This window comes from Nelumbo nucifera, chromosome 2 (genome assembly GCF_055504915.1).
Source record: "Nelumbo nucifera cultivar China Antique chromosome 2, China Antique-T2T, whole genome shotgun sequence".
In the NCBI taxonomy this organism is placed as follows: domain Eukaryota; kingdom Viridiplantae; phylum Streptophyta; class Magnoliopsida; order Proteales; family Nelumbonaceae; genus Nelumbo; species Nelumbo nucifera.
The window spans coordinates 9,840,530-9,862,867 of record NC_142650.1 but is presented as its reverse complement, the minus strand read 5'-3'; the positions used below and the strand labels follow the sequence as shown (position 1 = coordinate 9,862,867).

General features: G+C 39.4%; 1 protein-coding gene and 1 long non-coding RNA gene across 3 annotated transcripts in view; one reads left to right on the top strand and one right to left on the bottom strand.

The window, feature by feature from the left end:
- Window positions 1-6,400: 6,400 nt before the first annotated feature.
- Window positions 6,401-8,217, top strand: LOC104594918 (uncharacterized). The gene is made up of 2 exons (XR_734802.2): window positions 6,401-6,850; window positions 7,613-8,217. It is a non-coding gene; the product is annotated as an uncharacterized LOC104594918 (long non-coding RNA).
- Window positions 8,218-9,532: 1,315 nt separating this feature from the next.
- The window catches only part of LOC104594917 (acyl-coenzyme A oxidase 4, peroxisomal-like), a 30,886-nt gene continuing 18,080 nt past the window's right edge, over window positions 9,533-22,338 (bottom strand). For both annotated transcript variants that reach the window (XM_010255468.3, XM_088899156.1), the window contains 5 exons: window positions 22,122-22,281; window positions 19,394-19,470; window positions 19,124-19,295; window positions 18,946-19,038; window positions 9,533-9,855 (listed from right to left, as the gene is read on the bottom strand). In XM_010255468.3, the coding sequence (XP_010253770.1) occupies window positions 9,724-9,855; window positions 18,946-19,038; window positions 19,124-19,295; window positions 19,394-19,470; window positions 22,122-22,281 (634 nt within the window). In that variant the 3' untranslated portion in view covers window positions 9,533-9,723. The remainder of the gene's footprint in view (window positions 9,856-18,945; window positions 19,039-19,123; window positions 19,296-19,393; window positions 19,471-22,121; window positions 22,282-22,338) is intronic.

Here is a 22,338-nt window from a genome sequence, read left to right as displayed (position 1 = left end):
CCATGGACCATGCATGGGTCTCTAATCAATTTAATAGCAATTTGACAATCCACCTCGGTGGCAATGTTTTTTTAGGCTTATTGAGACAAATATGAGACCTTGAAGGAGGGATGGAATCTTAATTCTGATCAAGTTGCGTTGCAAGTACCCAAACCCAGAATCAAATAAGGATCATGCGTTGCCTCCATTATCTCACAATACTCTCAATGAAGAGTACAATCATCTTTAACCCCATATATGAGGGCCGTATCTCGGATTAATTCAATCACCAGAGCCTGTGAGCAAACCAGTTTTTCTTTAATTTATGCCTACTGAAATGGGTACCCATTTTGTACTTTGCATTCATAGTGACTACTGAAACACTCCAAGTAAGCTGTAAGTGCAGTGTATTCAAATAGATTTCCATGGATATATCTTCTTTCTGTGTTTCCATTAAACATCTACGTGGGAAAATAGTGATCTCATCAATGGCCACATGTCAGCATGCCTGAAACCAATTTTATTTTGATGCATCTACTTTGCATTCCGTTCTATAAAAACAGTTGTAAAGCCAGTTTTGATATATGGAGCAAAGTGTTTAGTTAAAGATACAACATGTTCAAAAAATGGATGCGGAAGAAATGTAAATGCTTAGATGAGTGAATGGTAAAAGTAATAAAAATAGGGTTGGGAACGAAGTCTTATCAAGGAAGTAGCTCCAACAGGTGATAAAATGATAAAAACTAAATTGAAATGGTTTTGGTAATGTGCAAAGAAGACTTCATCTACAACACCTGTTAGAAAAAGCAGTCTATTACAAGTTGAAAGGGGCTAAAGGAGCTAGGAAAAAGACCAAAAGAAACTTGGGTGGAAGAAATAAAAAATGATTTAAGTGTCCATAATTTAACAATAATATGACATTAAACATAGTAGAATGACGAAACAGGATTCATAGCCAACCCCATATAGTTGGAACAAGACTTAGATGATGATGATGATTACAGAGCACTTCCTCAATTGGCCTATTTTCTCTGATTTTCTTAATGTCACCATTCTTTATCAAAACCAACATCTCGTTAATATATGGATGTTCTAGACTGATATGATTATCCACAAGACCCCTTGTTCCTCATAAATATTTGATTTATTTGTAATCAGGTGAAAAAGAAACGGTTCATTGAAATTAAGCTTCTCTCTTTTTGGAGCAAGTTTTCTACGGGGCTACAAATATGACATGAGCCTCCTTAATATCTATTAGTCTAAATGGTTATGATTACCCGATCACATTTAGTGGATGTGAAATGCTGAACCAATCCTCAACCCATTTTTTTAGGGAGAATGACGGTTCAGTCTAGGGTCAGAATTTTTAGGCCCAAAATATAGTTAGAATGGGTGTCAATTCGGAATTTATGCCAATTCACAAGCGGGCAATAATGTGTAAAATGGGAGTTATTGACATTTTGAATATTTATAATTTTGTAGTGAATAAAAAATCTGCATCGAGTCTGTCCATACTTTTCCACTTTTTTTTATTGTTATTCTTCATGCCCTTTCCCTATTATCACAGTACTGATAAGAAGAATTCGTTGTTTTTTAGCAGTGTCCTATGAAGTATTTACAGGCATATACAGGCACAGCTGAGACAGAGAAAGCGTGGCCAAGCATTATATAATTGTACACTGGTGTGGATTTGTGATGAATGCAATTATATATGGACCATTTCAGCTGGGTGGGATCATTTGTGATCAATGAGGCGAGGCCTATTACTTGCTGCAAAGGAATAGGAAATTAATTAAGAATGTACTCAGCACAAGGACAGAGATAGGCGCACGTCGTCAATTTACTGACTGCCCAAACAGATCTCTTCTATGAACGTAAGAAATATGGCTTTAAGAAAGTATGAGAAATGTGGACTAATATTGTCCTTTCCTCAACCCCCTCCCTGTCTCATCTTGCTGCGTAAACTCTCTGTGTTTCTTTACCATGCATGATGGTGCAGACTCCTGTTATTAAGTGGAAAATGAATTTTGGTCATGTGTGCACTGTTGTTGGTCATGGCATAAGTATAACCAAAATCAAGGTTTACACTGTAGATACGTATCAGTCGATATGAGCCGATACATAAAGGTTTATGCAATTATTCGTACATGGATGGAATGGCCGAAACTCATTCCCATTCCACCCGTATCCACAGTAATGGGTGATACACTCATTTTGTCAGACTGAATCGAGCTGTTGTATTGGCAGACTGAATTTCTCTGTCTCACCTTATTTATAGGTCCATCCTCTCATTAATTCCTATCTTCAAGGATTGGAATAATTCAAAATTTCTATTATGGAAAAATCCTCATTAGTATCCTGTACTTTGGGCCTAGTGTTACTTTAGTTTTCAAACTTTAAAATGCGACAATTCAGTACTCAAATTTTTAAAACGTGTTAATTTAGCACCTACTATTAACCAATTTATTAACCAGATGTTAAGTGGTATTTGAAAAGACATAAATACCCTTCGAGTATCATCTAATTCCCTTTTTCAACCATCAAATGTTGACAAAAATGAACAGTCCCAAGTCCTTGCCTCTTCTATTCAAAAAAGTTAAGGTCACCAGAATGCCTGAGACGTGATCATGACTTTCTTGAATAGAAAGGGCAAGGATTTTGGACTGTTCATTTTTTGTCAACATTTGGATAGTTGATAAAAAGAATTAGATGATACTCGAAAGGCATTTGTGTTTTTTCAAATGCCACTTAACGGTTGATTAACAACAAGTACTGAATTAGCACATTTTAAAAATTAAGTACTGAATAATCACATTTTTAAAGTTCAGGACCAAAGTGTCACTAAGCCCAAAGTACCCATCAGGAATTTCCCTTTCTACAATTAATTATACACACACACTCTCTCTCTCATGCATTGTGTAAGACAATAGACAAGTGTTGCATGATACTATATAGAAGATGTGCGAGATGGGCATTCCAACTATTATAATTGTGCAAAGTAAGGCCACTGATAACTATAAACAATTGCTTGTATCCAAGGTACGTACACATCCCAATAGTATATATTGGGAACATCTCTCATACTTATGTATTATTATTTATGGGAAGAGGTTTCCAATACATGGTGGGATATGCTGTGAAATGTGATCTATGTGGAATAAATCCCGATTCTTTGATATTTTATAACAATTCTTTTGTTGTGATTTTCAAAAGATAATGGAATAAAAATGGTATAATGAGGTAATAAACCAAAAAGGTGTTAGAATCTTCAACCCACACCTAACCATATGCCGCTACAGCCGCATATTCAAAAACATCTCTCGTATTTACATGTTACCTTAAAAGGCCCTCAAATCGAGAGAGAACAATTATAAATATCAGCTCAGATCCCAAAAACAAACATTGGTAATTAGATCAGATTCTAAAAGGGGAGTATCAGTTTTGAAACCCTAACTGAGGATATTCCCTGCCATCAGGTTCATTCTCTAAATCCTAACCAAAGATATTCCCTATCAGGTCCATTCTCAGGAGTTACCTCCATTACCAAAAGAGATTCAGCTCTCTCACTCAGTCTTCAACCTCCCATTCTCCTCAGACCACTAGATCAACAGATTTAAGGGGGGGATCTTGTCCCATTCACACTATCACTCTAACTCTCAGAGATTTAGACCGCCTTACACCTAGTTTGATTATTTTCTCTCTCCTGCCTCAATTGTAGGCCATTTGATATATTCATCCTCTTTTTCAACTCCTATATTTATATTTAAGGATACAAATTCAAACTCAAACTTTATTAAATTCAAAACCCCATTAGTTCTACAGCCCATCATTTTTTTTGTGTTATAAAAAACTACAATCTAGAAAATTCCAATGTGGGTAAACTTTAGTCATTGATTTTTGACAAATGCAAAACCCTATTTCCACTGCATTACATCTTTTAAAGTTGTCTTTCCAAAAAATTGTGATATTTTTATGGATACAAAATCACAAATATATGTAAGCTCAAATCAAATTATAGCAGTTGTAGCTATTTAAGCATTACATGGTTTTTGAGCCATCATTGACCCAGACGGTTGGACCGTTCGGCCTGGGAACCATCTAGGTAATCTGTTCTATTTTATTTCAAGCCCAGTTTTTGGTCAAAAACCGTTGAATCAGTTAATGATCCGTTGATCTAGGTGGTTGAGCCATCAATCCGTCAATCCATTCAATGGTTTTTGATCGTTTTTTTATTTTTAATTATTTTGTAATTTTTATTGTTAAAACGGACCATCCATTCGAATTGAACGATTAAACCATGGATTTAAAAACTGGTGGCCAAAACAATTCTATTTCCGGATCATTTTTTAAAACCATGAAGTATTATAAATGTGTAGTAGGTATAGGATGGGTGTTGTGAAGGCTCCAAAGTGCTCATAGGGCTAATGTTTGACATTGACACGTTAATGTGAGTATAAAGGTTTTCTTTCTTATCCAAAATCTATTTAGAATCTTGGTAGAGCTTTTTACTAATGATGTCCACAGTTTGAAGCTGGTAAATTGATTTTTAATCAAATTTGAAGGTTAGTGGTGGCTTGACTTTTGATTTTTTTGTTGTCCTTAAAAAGGTTTCATGCATTAATTTTGTGAAGGAATAATTGGGTAGTCCAATGATAATTATCTGTTTCTCAAATAAGATATTGGTATCAAATAATGCATTCTATTCTATACTTTCTTAGGGTCAAAAAATATTAGATTCTGAGATTGTCATAATCATTTTCTAATTCCAAAAATGGGGCAGAGAAATCTATGCCGATGGCGATGAATGATCCTTCTAGCTTTCATGTTGTGAGACTTTTGCATCATCCACTTGTGTTGCCCATCAATTGGGCACTAATGGTGGTGTAAATTAGACAGACATCGGGTTAATCTATTCTTGATGCAAATTAATTTACCATGTATGGGTGGTTTGTGTTTTTCTTCTACATTGCAAAATAAAGAGCAGTCCAATACACGAGACTCCTGTCAATGTGGAATAACCTCTGTATATACAGAGAGGTTGTTTTCAAGATTTAAACCTTAATGACCTAGGTTACAATCGAACAACCCAAAAAAAAATAAAGGTCGAACATTGATTGGAAATCCTTCAAAGAAGAGATGGAAATGTAATTAGCTAGGATGAAGTCACTCTTTGGTTCTACAGTGAATGAAACATTTATTTTGGGAGAGTCACTACTCTTATAGACTGGTTGAAATCAAAAAGGAAATCAATGAGCCAAAGAAAATTTTGGATAGTGGGTTTGGTACTTAAGATTGTGATGGGTAATAGTCGCCATGACTCAAGAATAGCTATGTAGGTATGCATATGGCACGTATGGAGATTGGAGAGAGTGTTGCTGCTTCTGAATCTGTCATTGTGCAACGGTGGATTCAGATTTCAGAACCCCTTTTATGATCATCCAACATACACATAAAATGGTAGTTGTCAGTTTGTCACAAATGAAAGCAACAGAACAATTAGACTGAATAAGCATTAATTTCTAATTCTAACTAGTGCAATTGGGTGATTGCTGGAAACCCAAGTCTGACCCAGGTTGCTAGATACTGGATCTGGCCTAACTTGTACTTCCCCAGACTGTGCTACCTCTTTCATAGATACCCAAAAGCACCTCTCTCTCTCTCTCTCTCTCATATATGATACACACAGAGACACAGTGAGAGACAATTGTTGCATACTGGAATATGCTGGGGCATGTTACGTTATTGCTCTGCAAAGCACTACGGACTGTAGTCGGTCCCTCTTGGGGGGTTAAGCTGGTAGTGGCTTCACTGCTTTCCTGCCCACTACTATCTACTGACTGATCAGTCTAGCCATGCGCTCTTTGACCATCACATAGATCATCTTCATACCTTGAGCTTCCATCCTCTCTCTCTCTCTCTCTCTAGTGCTTTCTTCCTTCTTCCTCGTTTTATATCCTAAACGAGTAAATTTGTTTCACTTTGTACTGTTTATACTGGAATTGCACTCAAAAAGAATTGTAGGATCAGGACCGTCCATCGTGCAAAACCCCACAGTAATTAATAAAAAAGAATTTGGGTTGATAAAATCATGAGCTACGGTCAGTACGGTGAACCTAGTCTTCCAAAAAAAAATACTTTCCTTTAAAGCTGATGGACAGCGACTGGATCGTTATCATAAATCTTTTTCCATTGCCACACGGCCCACACCATGACCGTTCATCGCCCACACCAACAAGCCCAAACGATTCGGGCTTGTTAATGAAGCGGTCCACTGGGCCCACGATCCATTACAACTGTATCAAGGGTCAAGTCCCTGGATTTGATGATATGAGAAGGAAGAGATGTACCACTAGTGTAGTGAGTGCTTTCCAATTTCAAATAGCCCAGCTCAGCCCATGAAGCAGTAAACGTCACGAAGGGAGGCCCATCAAATTCTAGCAATAGCAATTAATAATTGCGATCGAGAAAAGGGAAAAAGGGTCCAACTAGAGGGCAGAAAACGACAGACATCTTACATCTACACCCGTTGACCAAAAATGGATGGTCGAGATTGCTCTTGTCAGAGGCTTCCCATATTCGGGAGGGATGCAGAGCGTGGATTCCACGATTCCATAACGTCAACCTTACTGCTAATAGAATCTCGCCACGTGTTGACTCTCGGAAATGTTCCCTATATATAGACACCAGCCTGCTTGCTTCTTTGTCTACAACCCTCCGTTCGTCGTCGTCGTCATTCATTACGAAAGAGCAGAGAAACATTGTAGATCAGAGAGAGAGAAAGCAATGGCGGTTGGGATTCGGCTATGGAGCTGCATCTTCTTTGCCTTAGTGATAATCTGCTCCGCTCGCAACATCATCCCTCTTGTTCCAGGTACAATATATTTCCTTTTCACTTCCTCTTTCTCTCTCTCTCTCTCTCCGTCCATCTCAAATTTCATTCATGGACACGTATAGTTGAAGTTGAGCTAGGTCTAGGCGTTTTTACGCTTCTGTTCTTTTTTTCTTTTGTAATGGAACGACGACGGAGAGAGAGCTACGTAGCCGGATTTTCTTGTGTCTCAGAGAATAATCCGGCTAATAGAATGGAGCAAGAGCACCATTCTGTTGGACTGGTTTCAGAGATTGAAAAGGAGCTCAGTGAGTAGGGAACCGAGCAGTGTTTAATTCGTCTGGTTGAAGTTGAACCAACCAAAGAGAGGAATAATAAATGATCATAAAACCATTGGAAGTACGCTGGTTTTGTGATTTCAATTTCCATGAAATAGTGTGACGTATTGCAGAGCGTGGAGTACTTCGTGTATCTAATTATTCACGGGAGATGTTCTCAATGCACGGTGGATGTGCATGTGAGGCGCCCATTTGTGAGGAGCAGATCCCGTCTCTATCCATCAATGTCTGATAACTGTGAAAGAACTTCGTGCGACGTGAAGTAGCACTTATCGTGAGTGGAGTAGGGTTCATAGTTCATACAGTTGGGACCACCGGACCAGTCACCAGGCTACGGTTACTGAGTCAAAATGTGTGTTTTTTTTTTTTTTTTTTGTTTAGAGAAAAGAACTATCTAGCTAGTAGTGAAAACTTAAGATGGATAGATAGTGAACTCACAGGAATTAAACATGGTGTCTGCAAGCAGGGGACGATGAGATGGCGGTGGTTGTTACAGGAGGAAGGTACCTGAAAGCCAACACCGACGACTACAGAGACCCTTCGGCGAGCCACGAGCACGATCCCCGCAACAGAATAGGTAGCGGCAACGGTGGCATTCGGAGGAATGGAGAAACTCCATGACCACCAACAACAACTCCACACCGCTGTACTACGAATTCTGCTACGTATATTATTAAACATAGAAGTAAATACTTGAGAGGTTTTGGACTTTGGTTTCCCAAAACCCTAATAAAGAAAGGGAAATATGCTCTCGTTTTGTATGCAAGGGGGCTGTCACCATTGCTATTACTTATTAAGTATTTGAGATGTGTGCGCTCCATCGGGCCGAGTATGTTATATGCATTGTTGTTTGTTGGTAGGCTCTTCAGATTTTTATTTTATATGACCCAGACCGACCACTCGACCAGTCTCTTATCTCATTGTTTAACAGCTTAATTACTTATATGGAGTCTTGTATTAACTATCCGTTTCGTCTATATTGACGACTTGTGTACTGCTGTAAACCATTCCCCCCACCCCCACCAAAAAAAAGAAAGAAAAAAGTCTTTAGGTACCCATGAATTGCACTAATCTATCGGAGCACTCTCATCTGCAATTTAGCACGCTCTCATTTTCAAGAAGATTATTTTCTTGTCTGTAGGCTGTACATGGTTTGACGACTCGGAAAATAAGACAAAAAACAGAAAGTTGAGTAAAAGTTCTCTGGGAATTTTAAACAAATTTTCCCTTGCTTTTTGTTTCTCTCTTATTTTCTATCAAACCAAACAAAAAAGGCGATATTTATGTAGAGCAAGTAATCCATCAATGAAGTAGTTATACCTTGAAGACTTGAACAACAGAGAGTTTCAGCCTTCCACTGTAGCAGTTCTATCCGGAGAGTTTCCGTTGTCCATCTATGATCTTAGAGAGAGAGAGAGAGAGAGAGAACACTGTGTTCAATGAGAGTGACACGCCCGCCAGGTTTACTCTCCTTCGCCACTACCGAAATGCCACGGTTCTACGGGAGCAAGGCCCTTCTCACCAAGTAATAACAGAGTTGAAGGCCACATGTCAATGAAACAAAGACATTAAGAAAACTAGAAATATCGTTCATGAATCCGTTTCAGCTTCAGAAATATATCTTTCACAATTCACACCAACAATATCATTACTCGATTGATTCGTAAATCAACAACGTGAACGAGTTCCTTCGGGAGAAAGCTTGCCTATCAAGAACGCTATCTCAGCGCAGCGCGAGCTGCTCTCGCCAGCGCAAAGTCACTGCACCAAAACCCGTATTCAGGAGTTGGGAGGCCTTATGTCCCTACCACACGAGCTCTCTCTCTCTCTCTCTCTCTCTCTCACATTACCATGTATCAATGATGCGACGAAGGAAATTACTTGGTTCACTTCCATCGAAGGGTTCAAACTTCAAACCTGGGCTACTGTTCCGGTTGGCTGTCAATTGGGTGGAGGACCCGGCGGAGGATCAGTTCCGTAAGAACGAAGGAGAAGGACAGAGCGAGAGCGGGAGAAATTAAAAGTTAAGCGTAGAGGGAATAGATGCGGCTTCGGCGCTTAAAATGCTGACAGCATCAATGATTGCGGAAACTCTGAGAAGTAAGGCAAGTTGGTTACGGAGATATTCAATCCCCTTCATAGTTCATATCGTTCAGACGACGAGGTTCTTAGCAGCTGCTGCCCAAAATCCAGATTCAGATTCCAATGTCAGCAAGGCTAAGAAAAGGAAAAGGCGTGTCACCCTGTTTATCATTTTGTATTTTCGTTCTTAAGAGACTCTGTCACCAACATTTTTCATTGTTTTATTTCCACGTTAGAAGAAAGCTGCAGAATAAGAGAAAAATCCATAAAATCATCGCCAAAATGAACCCATACAAAAGAAAGAGACGAAGCTAACTATGGCTAAGGATTATTAAAGAAACCTCGCACTTCCAATCTTTATTATAGTTCGTACAGTCTGCCCAACATTGGGGGAATTAATCAACCAATCTGGCTGCATTACGTTTATTTCTTTTTTGCCAGAACAGACGCAAATACAAGATCCGAGTCCAGATTCCAGCGAGAACTGAGACCATGTTAGAGGCGACTGCGTTTGGTCAATGCAGCTGGTTTGAAGCTTGCAATCCCGGTAATTTCCCTCCCCGTAACCAAACTATTAATCTCGTAAGTGCCTTCATATGTATAAATGGGCTCCAAATCGCAGAATGCCTGAAGACAGACAAAAGATTAAAGGTCATGTCAAGTCAAAAGTCATAAATACATGATCCGGAGATTAATTGTCGATTAACTAGCAAATGATCCATTATTGATGGGTATTTTGTTTGATTCACTATCCATGTGGTGAGTCTTGAAAGATGGGTTTTTAATTTGATTCAGAGAATAAATTAGGATTAATTTGTGAGTGAACAACACATTTTTTTCAAGAAAAATGGGATCAACATCAATGCAATTGTCTTCTGTTTAGAACCTTCTATCTACAGGTCTACATGGTCAGTTTTATAAGCCCTTTGATTTGGCTATTTTTTTTTTAGTAAACTATGTTTGATTTGATCTGTGGTTAAAAGATACGAACTAACTTCTTAATTCGAATTAGAAAGCAAAACAAGTTTAGAGCTAGAACTGGAATGGGGCTCATTCTACTCTATATGTACTTTTGTTTTGAATTACAACTTTTCTACTCCCTTCCTTTGAAAAGGAGGCCTAGCCAGGTGTTTGGAAAAGCTCTACTATATAAGGGGCTTTGCCTTAATATGTACTAGCGGCAGAGCTGTGGTGGAAGGAATGCGGGAATGGGGGGTTTACTGTGAAATCTTTTATATAGCTTTATTAAGGGCTCAGGTGGATGCAAGTGGTTGTGAAAGTGTGTGGGATAATCCCGTCCCTCCAAAGGTAGAAGCATTTACGCGGCCAGTATCTATGGATAGTGTTTTAACTACAGATCATCTGAAAATCAAAAGGTTTCAGCCTGGCAAATGTGTTTTGTGCAAAGAGAACAAAGGAAACAATTTTTCATTTGTTCTCCTGTACAATTGCTGGCTTTTGCTAGAAGTTTTACTCGGCACTTTTCGGAATGCAAGTTTTTCAACCAAGGTCCCCAGCCGAAATCTTTTCTAAGTGGCCATCACTTGGAGGAAGCAAAAAAGCTAAGGTGGTGTGGAGCTGTATTCTGCTTGCTATATGTTGGTTCATCTGGAGAGAGGAACAGAAGAGTGTTTGGAGATAAATAGTGGAAGATTGAGAAGATTGTAGCAGCCATTTGAAAGTGTGTTGCAAATTGGGTGTTTATAGTATATGAATTTGCAAAAGTTTGTTGTTTAGATTTAGGAGCTATTTTTTTGGGATGTACTTGAAGTACAAAACTGTAATTCTAAAAGCTTCTTTTGACTTTTCCCCTTGGTGTTTCCTCAACACCCGAGTAATTGTAATCATCTTTTTTTATTTTTAATGAATTTTTTTTTCTGTTTACTATAAAAAAAAGAGGAATACACATGATATGATTAAAGGATAAGGGAAGAAATCATAAAAATTCAGTAATATAGTACATTACCTTTCCAGAAGAGAGAATTCTGTACATGCAAGAATGTTCCATGGCACCTCTCAATTAGAGCTAGTTACTGCTCCTTTGCTTCAACAAGACCTCTCCCTCCCCTTTCAACTAATTTTATGCATCTTTATTCTTCTTAATATAAAAGATTTTTATTAAAAATAAAGAAAAAATGAGATCCCCCTTCCTCTTCATCCTCCTCCCCTTCCTCCTCCGAACCCCCCTCCTCTTAAGGAGGCGTAAAGCCTCCTTGTGTTCAGGAGGCTTACGCCTCATGTGTTCTGAACTACGCCTTGTGCGCCTCCGTGTTTTAAAACATTGGTTCTAAGGATTGTAAGGTATTTGAAAGGAGCTCCTGGTCGTGGCTTGAAATACAAGAGTGGAGGAAATCTTTGTGGGGATTGGGAGAGAGAGAGAGAGAGAGGAAGAGAGAGGTACGGTTGAGAGGAAAAAAGTAACTATTGGCTGCCGCCAGTGTTCTATTTATATTAACTTCATAAAAGAATCAGAAATTACAAATATGCCCCTGGCGACATATCCTAGAATCAGAATAATAAGAAAAAAGAAAGCAGAAAAAAGAAACAAGTAACTGTAACTGCCCAACAGCCTACTAACAGCAACTATAAAGTAACAATTAAGTAAGCCTTACAACACTCCCCCTCAAGTTGGGCTGAAGATGTCTATCATGCCCAGCTTGTCACATAACTCATTGTGCCGTGAGCACGGAAGCCCCTTTGTAAGGACATCAGCAAGTTGTTCCTTGAATTTGACATAAGGGATGCAAATTTCCCTTTTTTCCAGTTTCTCCCCTATGAAGTGTTTATCCACCTCGATATGTTTGGTCCTCTCATGTAGGACTGGGTTGCTGGCGATGTTTATTGCAGCCTTGTTGTCACAATAAAGGGACATAGGACTATGAACAACAACTCCAAGCTCCCCTAGAAGGTTCTTCAGCCACCCCATGTGCCATAGCTCTATATTCAGCTTCAGCACTTGACCTTGCTACCACACTTTGCTTCTTGCTCTTCCAGGTCACTAGATTTCCTCCCACAAATGTAAAATACCCACTAGTGGACTTTCTATCATCCACAACTCCTGCCCAATCAGCATCTGTAAAGACTTCCACCTTTAGGTGATTGTGTTTACTGAATAGTAGGCATGTTCCTGGATATTTCTTCAAGTATCTAAGGACTCTCTCTGCTGCCTCCATGTGTGGCTTCTTAGGAGAGTGCATAAACTGGCTCAGGACCCCAACGGAATAGGCAATGTCTGGACGGGTCATGGACAGATAAATCAGCTTTCCCACTAACTTTTGGAACTGCTTCACATCTTTCAGAGGTTCACCAACACAGTCACCTAGCTTGTGGTCCACATCCATAGGAGTATCTGCCAGCCTTGCACCTAATTTACCTGTATCCCGTAATAGATCAAGGGTGTATTTCCTTTGAGAGACAAAGATACCCTTTTCTGAGAATCCCAAGGAAATACTTTAGGAGTCCTATATCTTTCACTTCAAATTTAGATGCAAGGAATTGTTTCAAGTTCTGTATCTCTGAGCTCCAACTTCCTGTAATGATGATATCGTCTACATACACTATCAATACAGCAACCTGATCCTAACATCTCTTCACAAAGAGTGTATGATCAGACTGACATTGTTTGAATCCCATCTCTTGAACTTCCATGTGAAACTTACTGAACCAGTCTCTAGGAGACTGTTTTAAGCCATAGAGAGACCTTCATAATTTGCACACACTATTTTCACTCCCCTTGGCACAGAATCCAGGAGGTTGAACCATGTATACCTCTTCTTCTAAGTCACCATTCAAGAAAGCATTCTTTATGTCCAGTTGATGCAATTCTCAGTCAAGATTAGCAGCTAAGGACAAGAGAACCCTAATTGAGTTCATCTTAGCCACTAGGGCAAAAGTCTCATCATAGTCAACCCCATATACTTGTGTGTACCCTTTGGCCACTAGTCTTGCTTTGTACCTTTCAACTGTTCCATCTGCCTTGGGCTTAACTGTGAACACCCATTTGCACCCCACAGGGTCTTTCCCCTTTGGAGGATCCACCAATTCCCCTGTGGAGGATCCACCAATTCTCCTCCTTCATGGCATCTACCCATTCAGGGCATTTTAAGGCTTCTGCAACATTTTTGGGAACAGGGATGCAATTAACTGCCAATAGGAAGGCTCAGTACGAGGGGGAAATGTGGTCATAGGAGACAAAGTGGGTAATGGGGTGCTTGGTAGTGCAGGACCTAACTCCCTTTCGTTGGGCAATAGGAATGTCAAGGTCATCCACAGTAGAAGTAGGGTTAGGGGGTGGACTTACCTCCTGGGAGTTTGATCATGTCAGTTGCTCAGTGTTTGGCTGCTCCACATCTCTATCACACCGTTGATCTCTCCGACGTGTACGTTGGAAGACACGGAAGGGAGTAAGGTCCGGAATAGAAGGAAGAGATACCTGAACCTGCTTCTCCTCTTCCACACTACGACTCTCCCCCTGAGGAGGGAAGAATGGCTCGGACTCAAAGAAGAACACATCCATAGACACAAAAAATTTACGACTAACTGGGTCAAAGCACCGATACCCTTTCTAAGAAAAGGGGTACCCCAGAAAAACACAAGGAATGGACCGAGGGTCTAACTTACCTCGGGATGGAAACAAATCATGGACAAAGGCCCGACAACCAAAGACTCTCATGGGGATGGAAAATAAAGGAGACTGAGGGTACAATAACTGATGAGGGGCCATGTAGTTCAATACTCTGGAGGGCATGCGGTTGATGACATACGCAGCTGCAAGTATAGCATCCACCCAAAACCTTTTTGGGACATTCATGTGTAACATCATCCCGCGGGCTACCTCAAGAAGGTGTCTGTTTTTCCTTTCTGCAACACCATTTTGTTGTGGTGTTCTGGCGCATGAGCTCCTATGAATAGATCCGTGGGAGGCGAAGAACTCATTGAGCTCCCCATGGAAGTATTCCTTCGCATTATCAAATTGGAAGATTTGTATTTCAACATGGAGCTACGTAAACGCCATCCTCTAGAAGTCTTTCACCATCTTTGGAACTTCGTCTCTGCTACGCATAGGAATTACCCATGTATAGCGAGAGTAATCATTGATCAATGTAATAAAGTACTTATATCCACCCTCAGAGATTACATTGGTTGGCTCCCATACATCAGAATACACAACATGAAAAGGAACATTTGATCTTTTATTACTTGAGTGAAAAGTTGTTCTACATTGTTTGCTCAACTGACACGTTTGACACATGAACTCTGACACTAAACATGACTTAAATAAAATTGGAAACAAATATTTTATTATTTCAAAAGAAACATGACCTAAACGACTATGCCACAAGAAAATTTGACTCTTATTTGACTGACTATGCGACTCTGAGGATGACACCGAGAGACCAGCTTTGTTGTCGAGAATGTAGAGACCATCCACTAGGCTTCTTCTACCAATCGTCCTCCCAGAAGTTAGATCCTAAAAAACATATGAGTCTGCAAAAAATGTCACACTACAATTCAAGGAGCTTGTAATGCTACTAATTGAAAGCAAGTTTATGGGAAGCTAAGGGACATGCAATACACAATTCAGGTTAAGGTCATGGGGAAGGGATATTGATCCTTGGCCTGCAATGAAAGAAAAAGAGCCATCTGCAAGTCTCACTCTATCCCTTCCTGACAAAAGACTATAAGACTAGAATAAGTTAGGCTTACTGGTCATGTGGTTGGAGGCCCCTGAGTCAATGATCCAAGGGGAATCTGAGGGAGTGACATGGAATGCAGAAGCCATATTACCTGAAGTAGATGCAAATGAAGTAAAGGAAGTACTAGTGACTGAGCTGTCCATTTGCCGCAAGGCCCTACCATAAGATTCCAGGTGCTCTCTGAAGGAATTCATTATATCCTCCTTGGGGTCAGACTTATTAGGGTGGTCCCGGGTACTACTGGCAACTTGAGTATCTTGGGTTGCCACATGTGTTGTGCTCATTTCTTCAAATGACCTTTACCCTGTTCTTGATTCTTTGCTACCCACTTGGGTTTCCCGTGGATGTCCCAACAAGTGTCACGTGTATGTCGTGAACGCCTACAGTGGGTACAGAACAACTTATCTTTATCATCCGCCTTCTTAGGGCCACTTTTCTTTCCCGTGGAGCTATTATTCATTGCAGCCAAGGCAACTTGTTGCTCCCCCTCAGCTGTAACCATCACATTCCGCCTGCTTTCTTCAGATTGGACAAGGGAGTATACCTCGTGAACCGTAGGCAACTCTTTGCTTCCTAGGATCTGCACCCTCAACGGTACATATGCAGGGTTCAATCCCAACAAGAAAGCAAACACCCGTTGCTGAGAGACCAGCTTCCTGTAGGCCTTAGCATCATCATCGTGCTTCCACTCTATGGCCTAATAATGGTCCAATTCCTTCCATATGGAGGTAAGGGCTGAATAGTATGAAGACAAGCTACGGTTTCCCTATTTACATGTTGAGGATTCAGCTTGCAACTAGTAAACCTTGGCGTAATGCCTTTGCTCAGAATAGGTAGTTCTGGCCTATTCCCAGATCTCACTGGCGGTGTTTGCCCACACAAAATTCTTTTTCACATCAGGTTCCATGGTTGCGAGGAGCCAAGACATCACCATATTGTTTTCTTGGTCCCACCTATCATGTTCAGTCGTCTCACCCTTGGGTTCTTTCACCCTTCCATTGATGTAACTAGCTTTACCCCTTGCCGTTACATAGAGTTTTACACTCTTAGCCCACTCCAGGTAGTTCAGACCGTTTAAAGGGGTAATTGGCATGGGAAAAACCATGTTTTCACCTCCCATACCCGCTGTGCTGCGGGTTGGTGTAGCCCCCGATGAAGTTAATTCATGACTTGCCATCGAATACTACTAAAAACCAGTCCAAATACTACCCAACAACACAGCCACCACAATCAGAATGTGAGCAACTCAGGGTTTACTCCTAGAATGTGAGCAAAAGAACACTAAATACTACTGAGAACAAAGGGAATACTGCTGAGAACAAGGGGTTCAGTCAACACAACATCCAAACAGAACAATAAACCAGTCCGGTAATGGGTTCAGCACCACCAATACAGACATTACAATCAGTCTGACTGTAGTTCACACACTAACAATCCAACGTCCAAACAAATAACTATATAATCAAGGCATGAGCCCTACGCACCATCGGCCAAAGAAGGCTGAGACAAACTGAAACAAAAAAACACACCTGTTCAGCACATGTACGAAGGTGCTAATCTGAACTTGACTTCACAGCATCGAACAGAGGAGTCTGCACCAGCATCACCCTTCTCCGACTAGGGTTTTCTTGCTATTACGGCCAAGAAAAAGAAATCACAAAAGCTGCCGCCAGAAACTGCTAGGGTTTCTGCAGAAACAGCCACGTCCAAACACTTTTTCAACCCAAAAAACCTGCTCTGATACCATGTGGTGATTCGTGGGGATTGGGAGAGAGAGAGAGAGGTACGGTTGAGAGGAAAAAAGTAACTATTGGCTGCCGCCAGTTTTCTATTTATATTAACTTCATAAAAGAATCAGAAATTACAAGTATGCCCCTGGCGGCATATCCTAGAATCAGAATAATAAGAAAAAAGAAACAAGTAACTGTAACTGCCCAACAACCTACTAACAGCAGCTATAAAGTAACAATTAAGTAAGCCTTACAACAATCTTGAAATAGAGGGATACACCGATGCTAATTGGGCTGGTTCTGTATCTGACAAAAGGTCTACTACAGGCTATTGTACTTTCCTTAGGGGTAGTTTGGTGACATGGAAAAGTAAGAAACAGACAGTTGTGGCAAGAAGCAGTGCAGAAGTTGAATACAGAGTCATAGAACATACCACTTGTGAACTAGTGTGGTTGAAAAATCTTTTGCAGGAGATGGGATATTCAATTGACACTCCAATGAAGCTTTATTGTGACAACCAAGCTACAGTCCACATGTCTTCTAATCCAGTGTTTCATGAGAGAACAAAGAATATAGAAGTTGATTGTCACTTTGTGAGAGAGAAGGTGCTTAGTGGAGTGATAGATACTGCATATGTTAATACAAGAAGTCAATGGGCAGACTTGTTCACCAAAGGGTTGAGTCGGGGAAGAGTGGACTACATATGTAACAAGCTGGGACTATATGATATATACTCACTAGTTTGAGGGGGAGTGTTAGTGTTGACTGAATAGGGGTAGTTTAGTCCTTCTATTTATGTTTAAGCTGATGTTTAACGTTTATGCTAAGTGATGTGTCCCATACTTAAGTAGGGACATAATAGTCTTTTGATTTATTTAATAGAAACATATAAATATAACCTGGCCAACTAGAGAGAGTGACTTTTCTCTCTTGATCGAACCAGTTTCTCCTTCTCCTTTCTTTTCTTCTCTTCTTCTCTTCTATCTCCTCTAATCTTCCTCCAAATCTAACAGAATTCTAGTGCAAGTCTGAACCTTATCAACCTTCAATTCCTAATTCACTTAAACTATGAAGGCTGCATCCATCAAAGTTCAATTTAATCATATTATGAAGAGGTGGAGACCACAGAATAAAGGAGGATCTCCTTACTAAGGAAGTGATCATTACAATTTGCCAATTTGTGATGATATCATGGATGGTGAAGGTGGAGACATCATTTGAGGTCTTTACCCAATGAGCCACCTTTATAGTGATATTTTCTATTATAACTTCCTTCATAGCATCTTTTCTTTGAATATTTTTGCATTTCTCCCCCCCCCCCCCCCGCAACACACACACACACTAAAAAATGGCTGCTCTAACACATTTACAAGATGTCTTACCCTCTTCTTAGGTTGGGGAAAGAACAAGTTAAATAAGTTGAGAATGTCACCAGGAAGGGCAAGAGTTTAGCAAGTGGTGCATAGTTTCATAACTTGCTCTACAAAGAAAGTACATTTGAGGCAAGAGACACAAAAAAGGCATTTTCTTTTATAGTCTCACAAGCATTTATCTACAAATGAATGACCTCCCAACAAGAAGCTTTAACTTTAGGTGGCACTAGTCCACACCAAACAGCCTCATGGGAAGAGATAAAAAGGAAGAAGGGAAGGAAAGTAAGGATTTGAAAAAAGAAGCACAAGGCACCTGAAGAGTTGGTAGTATGGAATTATCTAAGCATACCCCTTATAGCAATTCAAGAAGAGATACCAACAGGATTTCCGAGTCCCTCAAACCTCTTCTCAACCGCAAGTTCCACACAAGACCTCAGTCACTAACAGAAACACAACAAGAAACTAATAGATTTTTGTGGGATAAGATGGGATAGATAGAAGGAAAAACCTACTTAATTGGAACTCCATATGTTTTGTACCCTACCCTACACATCTTTCAAACTTGCTTTAGTCTTAAAGTGACTATTTTCTTTCATTTTGTTTTGTTTCTCCTGCTTTTCCCCAGAGGATGGCCATCTCATTAACCTTCTAAAGATAGATGATGACTCCACCCCAGCATTACCTACTCAAGGGTGCCAACGGAAATGCCTCAGACTTCCACAAACTACCATAAGGGGAAAAGTTCCTTCAGGTGATGCATATATTACTTATTTTTCATGTGCAACGTGAAAACAAAAATCTAGAAAATTTCAAATCAAACCAAACACTTTACCACTGGTGGTATTAGTTGCATAATTCCAGTTAAGGAAAAGTATCAGTAAATAAAGAAGTTACAAAGGAAGATAGAGCTATAAAAACCTTTGCAACTAGAAAATCCGCCAAGATTCCATTGCCACCAAGTAACTCTCTCCCAATAGAAACAGTCTCCCTTGCTCTCAATGTAATCCATGCCTAAAATTTAAAAAACGCATCATTGCTTGGCATGGCAATCAGTAATAGCCCCAAATGTATTATCACCTTATACTAACTTCTTTACCTTCGCCAAACTAGCATGACCAGGTGTCATCTTTCCCTTCTCATACAATTTGCAGAGGCGCCAACCAACCATGAACATTGCTTGAATATTGCCCAACATGCGAACAAGTTTTTCTTGGGTAAGTTGGAATGCTGCCAATGGAACTCCAAACTGCTTTCTTTCTTTCAAATACCTGATTTTCGTTCTCTTATATGTTAACAAGTCATCCTGAAAATGAAATCACAAAAAGATAAAAGGAAATAACTACTAAGAGGTCATAACTTGTTGTACCTGTGACATATATCATAGGCTCCCATTGAAATGCCAATTGGCTGCCAGGAAACCATAACACGTGAAACAGCAAGAACCTGCTTTCATTTTGTAGTAGTTAGGGAGAAAAACATAGCAACTAGACAATCCTATGTAACCTTATAAAAGTACAAATAGATTGATGGAAGAATTAAACAAGTTAGAAACCAAAACAGTATACTGATGTAGGGGAAAGAGGAGTTAATATTCGAAGTTATAGGCAAGTTAGTTAGTTCAAACTTAACTCAAAGGCTGGAGATTTGCAAGTCTACCATTGTATTTTTGCCATAAAACTCAGGTGCCAAAACTTGTCCTTTGGCTTGATTTTTTTCATTAGAATTTGTTGTGAATTGAGCAGAATATGGCCAATTTACATTCAGCCGACAAGTTTGTGACAAGATTATTTTATAAATAATGAGACAAATTTATTAAGGAGATAAAACTTTTCTTATGTCAAAATTGATACATAGAAGACAGTACAATGAGCTTGTGACAGGAATTACCATATTGATAATATTTCTATTGATTTAGAGTCCTATTATTTTTAGAGTTTGTTTGGGAATCTTAGTTTGTCCGGAGTGTGTCAATATAATACTACTTTATTTAGTATGTTTAACTTTAGTATGCAAGTAATTTTAGAAAATATTGCTTTCCTTAAACTGCAGATTTATTGTTTATAATAAGTTTTGGACTTGCATAAGGAAAACTGCTGGAAACCCAAGAGGAACTTTTCCTGCCCGTTCTAGGTGGGCTGTGCCACTAAATAACCAAGGAGAATTTTATAACACCCTTACCAACATATATCCTTTTTTTTCTTTTTTTGATAAGTAACCTAAACAACATATATCAACCAAACTTAAACCATCTATCCTACTTTTTCATAGGATTCTTATTGCCTTTCAGTTTTAATGGATTGAAACTTGAGATGATGTTTTTTTTATCAGTGAAACTTGAGATGATGTTGGGAGATAGTCTATTTTTCTATTAATCAAATACACATAAATAAAAGGAAAATGAGATTATATTTAGTTTGTGTTTGATCCAAATTTCCCTGCCCCTCTGCTGATGTGGATGTCTTTCTTTATTGACTATTTTACCATACCTCTAAGACAAAACTAAGAATCCGCTTCAGTGTCTCAGATTAACTATCATTTTATCATATGTTGAGCTATGCCTAAGAAGACATTGATATGAGGTGCCCAACATAGCATGTTCAGAAAATCCAAAACATAGACATGTCTATAGTCACACTTTCTTTCACTCGCAGAGACACACAAAACATACATATGTTCTTTACATGATTTATCTTTTCTTTTTTTTTTTTAATGAATCTACTAAACAAAAGAAATGGATTTGTAATAAGCTGATATGAGTGATACAGCACCAGTGGGACTTACCTACCTGGCATTAGGTTCATGCACACATAGCCCTGTTAATGACTGTGTATAACTACAATGGGTTGTCTTTTTCTAGCAAGCCCAATATTCTTGCCCCTTATGCAAGGCCCCACCAAGCCTACTCCTACATGCCCAAATTAGAAGATACTAGAAGGAAAGTCTTTCAAGGTAGACTCTAAAGAGATAGGGTTAGGGTTTTTTTTAGGGTGTTTTTGTAATTATGTTTCTTACTTTGCAAGACAATATGGTCTTGTCCTATAAAAGGCATTGCTTTTCTATGAAAGAATATTTTGAAGTTTAAGCTATTCAACTTTTCTGGGGTAGATTCAGAAGCAAGGCTCCATTTCCAAGGTGGTTTGAGCTATGCAATTTCCCTTGATGGTGAGATTCCATTGCCCATCTTGTGTTTGGAGAGGCTGCATTCCCAAGGTGGCTTTGGATAGTGTGACTCTACCACGCATCCTCCCTTCTCTCTCTGGTTTTCTTTTCTTCCCTACAATTTATTGCTTCCATTTTGGTGAAACCACCACCAAAGCATAGTTTCGAAATTTAGTAACTTGAGCAGCAGAAATCACCTTGGAGTTTGTTCCCGTGTTGTGATCTTATCTTGGATTCTGAACCAATACCAATAGTAAGTTGAAAAAGGGCTAATAGACAATGTTGATCCCAGATATCCAGGTTCTTAGGAGGGGTATACTGGGTACAGACCTAAGTTTCAGCATTCTTTTGGACAGCAACCACTCTTTTTTTTTTTCGATACAATGGACAGTAACCACTCTTAGAATTGAACTCTCATTCTTAAGCTTGTCTGTTAAAGATTTTGCCATTGAACCAAGCAATGGGCCTACCAATTTGTATCAAGTTGATATGCACAAAAAGTTACAAGTTCTATGTGATATTTGGAAACAAGTCATACAAGGTAAACTAAATTTAGCCTAACAGATATCAGCATGTGATGTCATTGATGTTTGAGTGATCATGAAACTGAAATGCATTGCTATAAAGATGTTAGATGTCACTGAAGCAACTTAATAGCAGTTTAGTAAAGACAACAAATATTTATCTTGGACTATACCTCCCTTCAAATTGTGAAATATGGCTGATAATTTCTATATGTTTCTTGCCTACTGTTGTGTAAGGCAGGGAAATTGTGAATTATTTGATCACACTTAAGTGGAGAGGTTATTAAACCAGGTCTCACTCCAGAAGCAAACAATGATATCCAGGCTACCTCATATCTTATAGAGGACAATAAATCAGCATCCAAGTCGTTCCAAGGTAAAGACTTTTAAGAGAACAAACTACAAACATACCTTGCTTGTATCCTGGAAGGAATTGACGCCAGGCAACCTTTCCTCATCAGGGACAAAGACATTCTGTAAGAGAATATCCCCATTCTGGACAATCCTCAGACCAATCTTGTTTTCTATTTTAGTGACCCTTAGACCGGGGGCATCCTTTTTAACGATAAACCTGAAAGCAAGCAACTTGTTCAAAAAAGCTATTGGAAAATGCACGTATACATGTGCT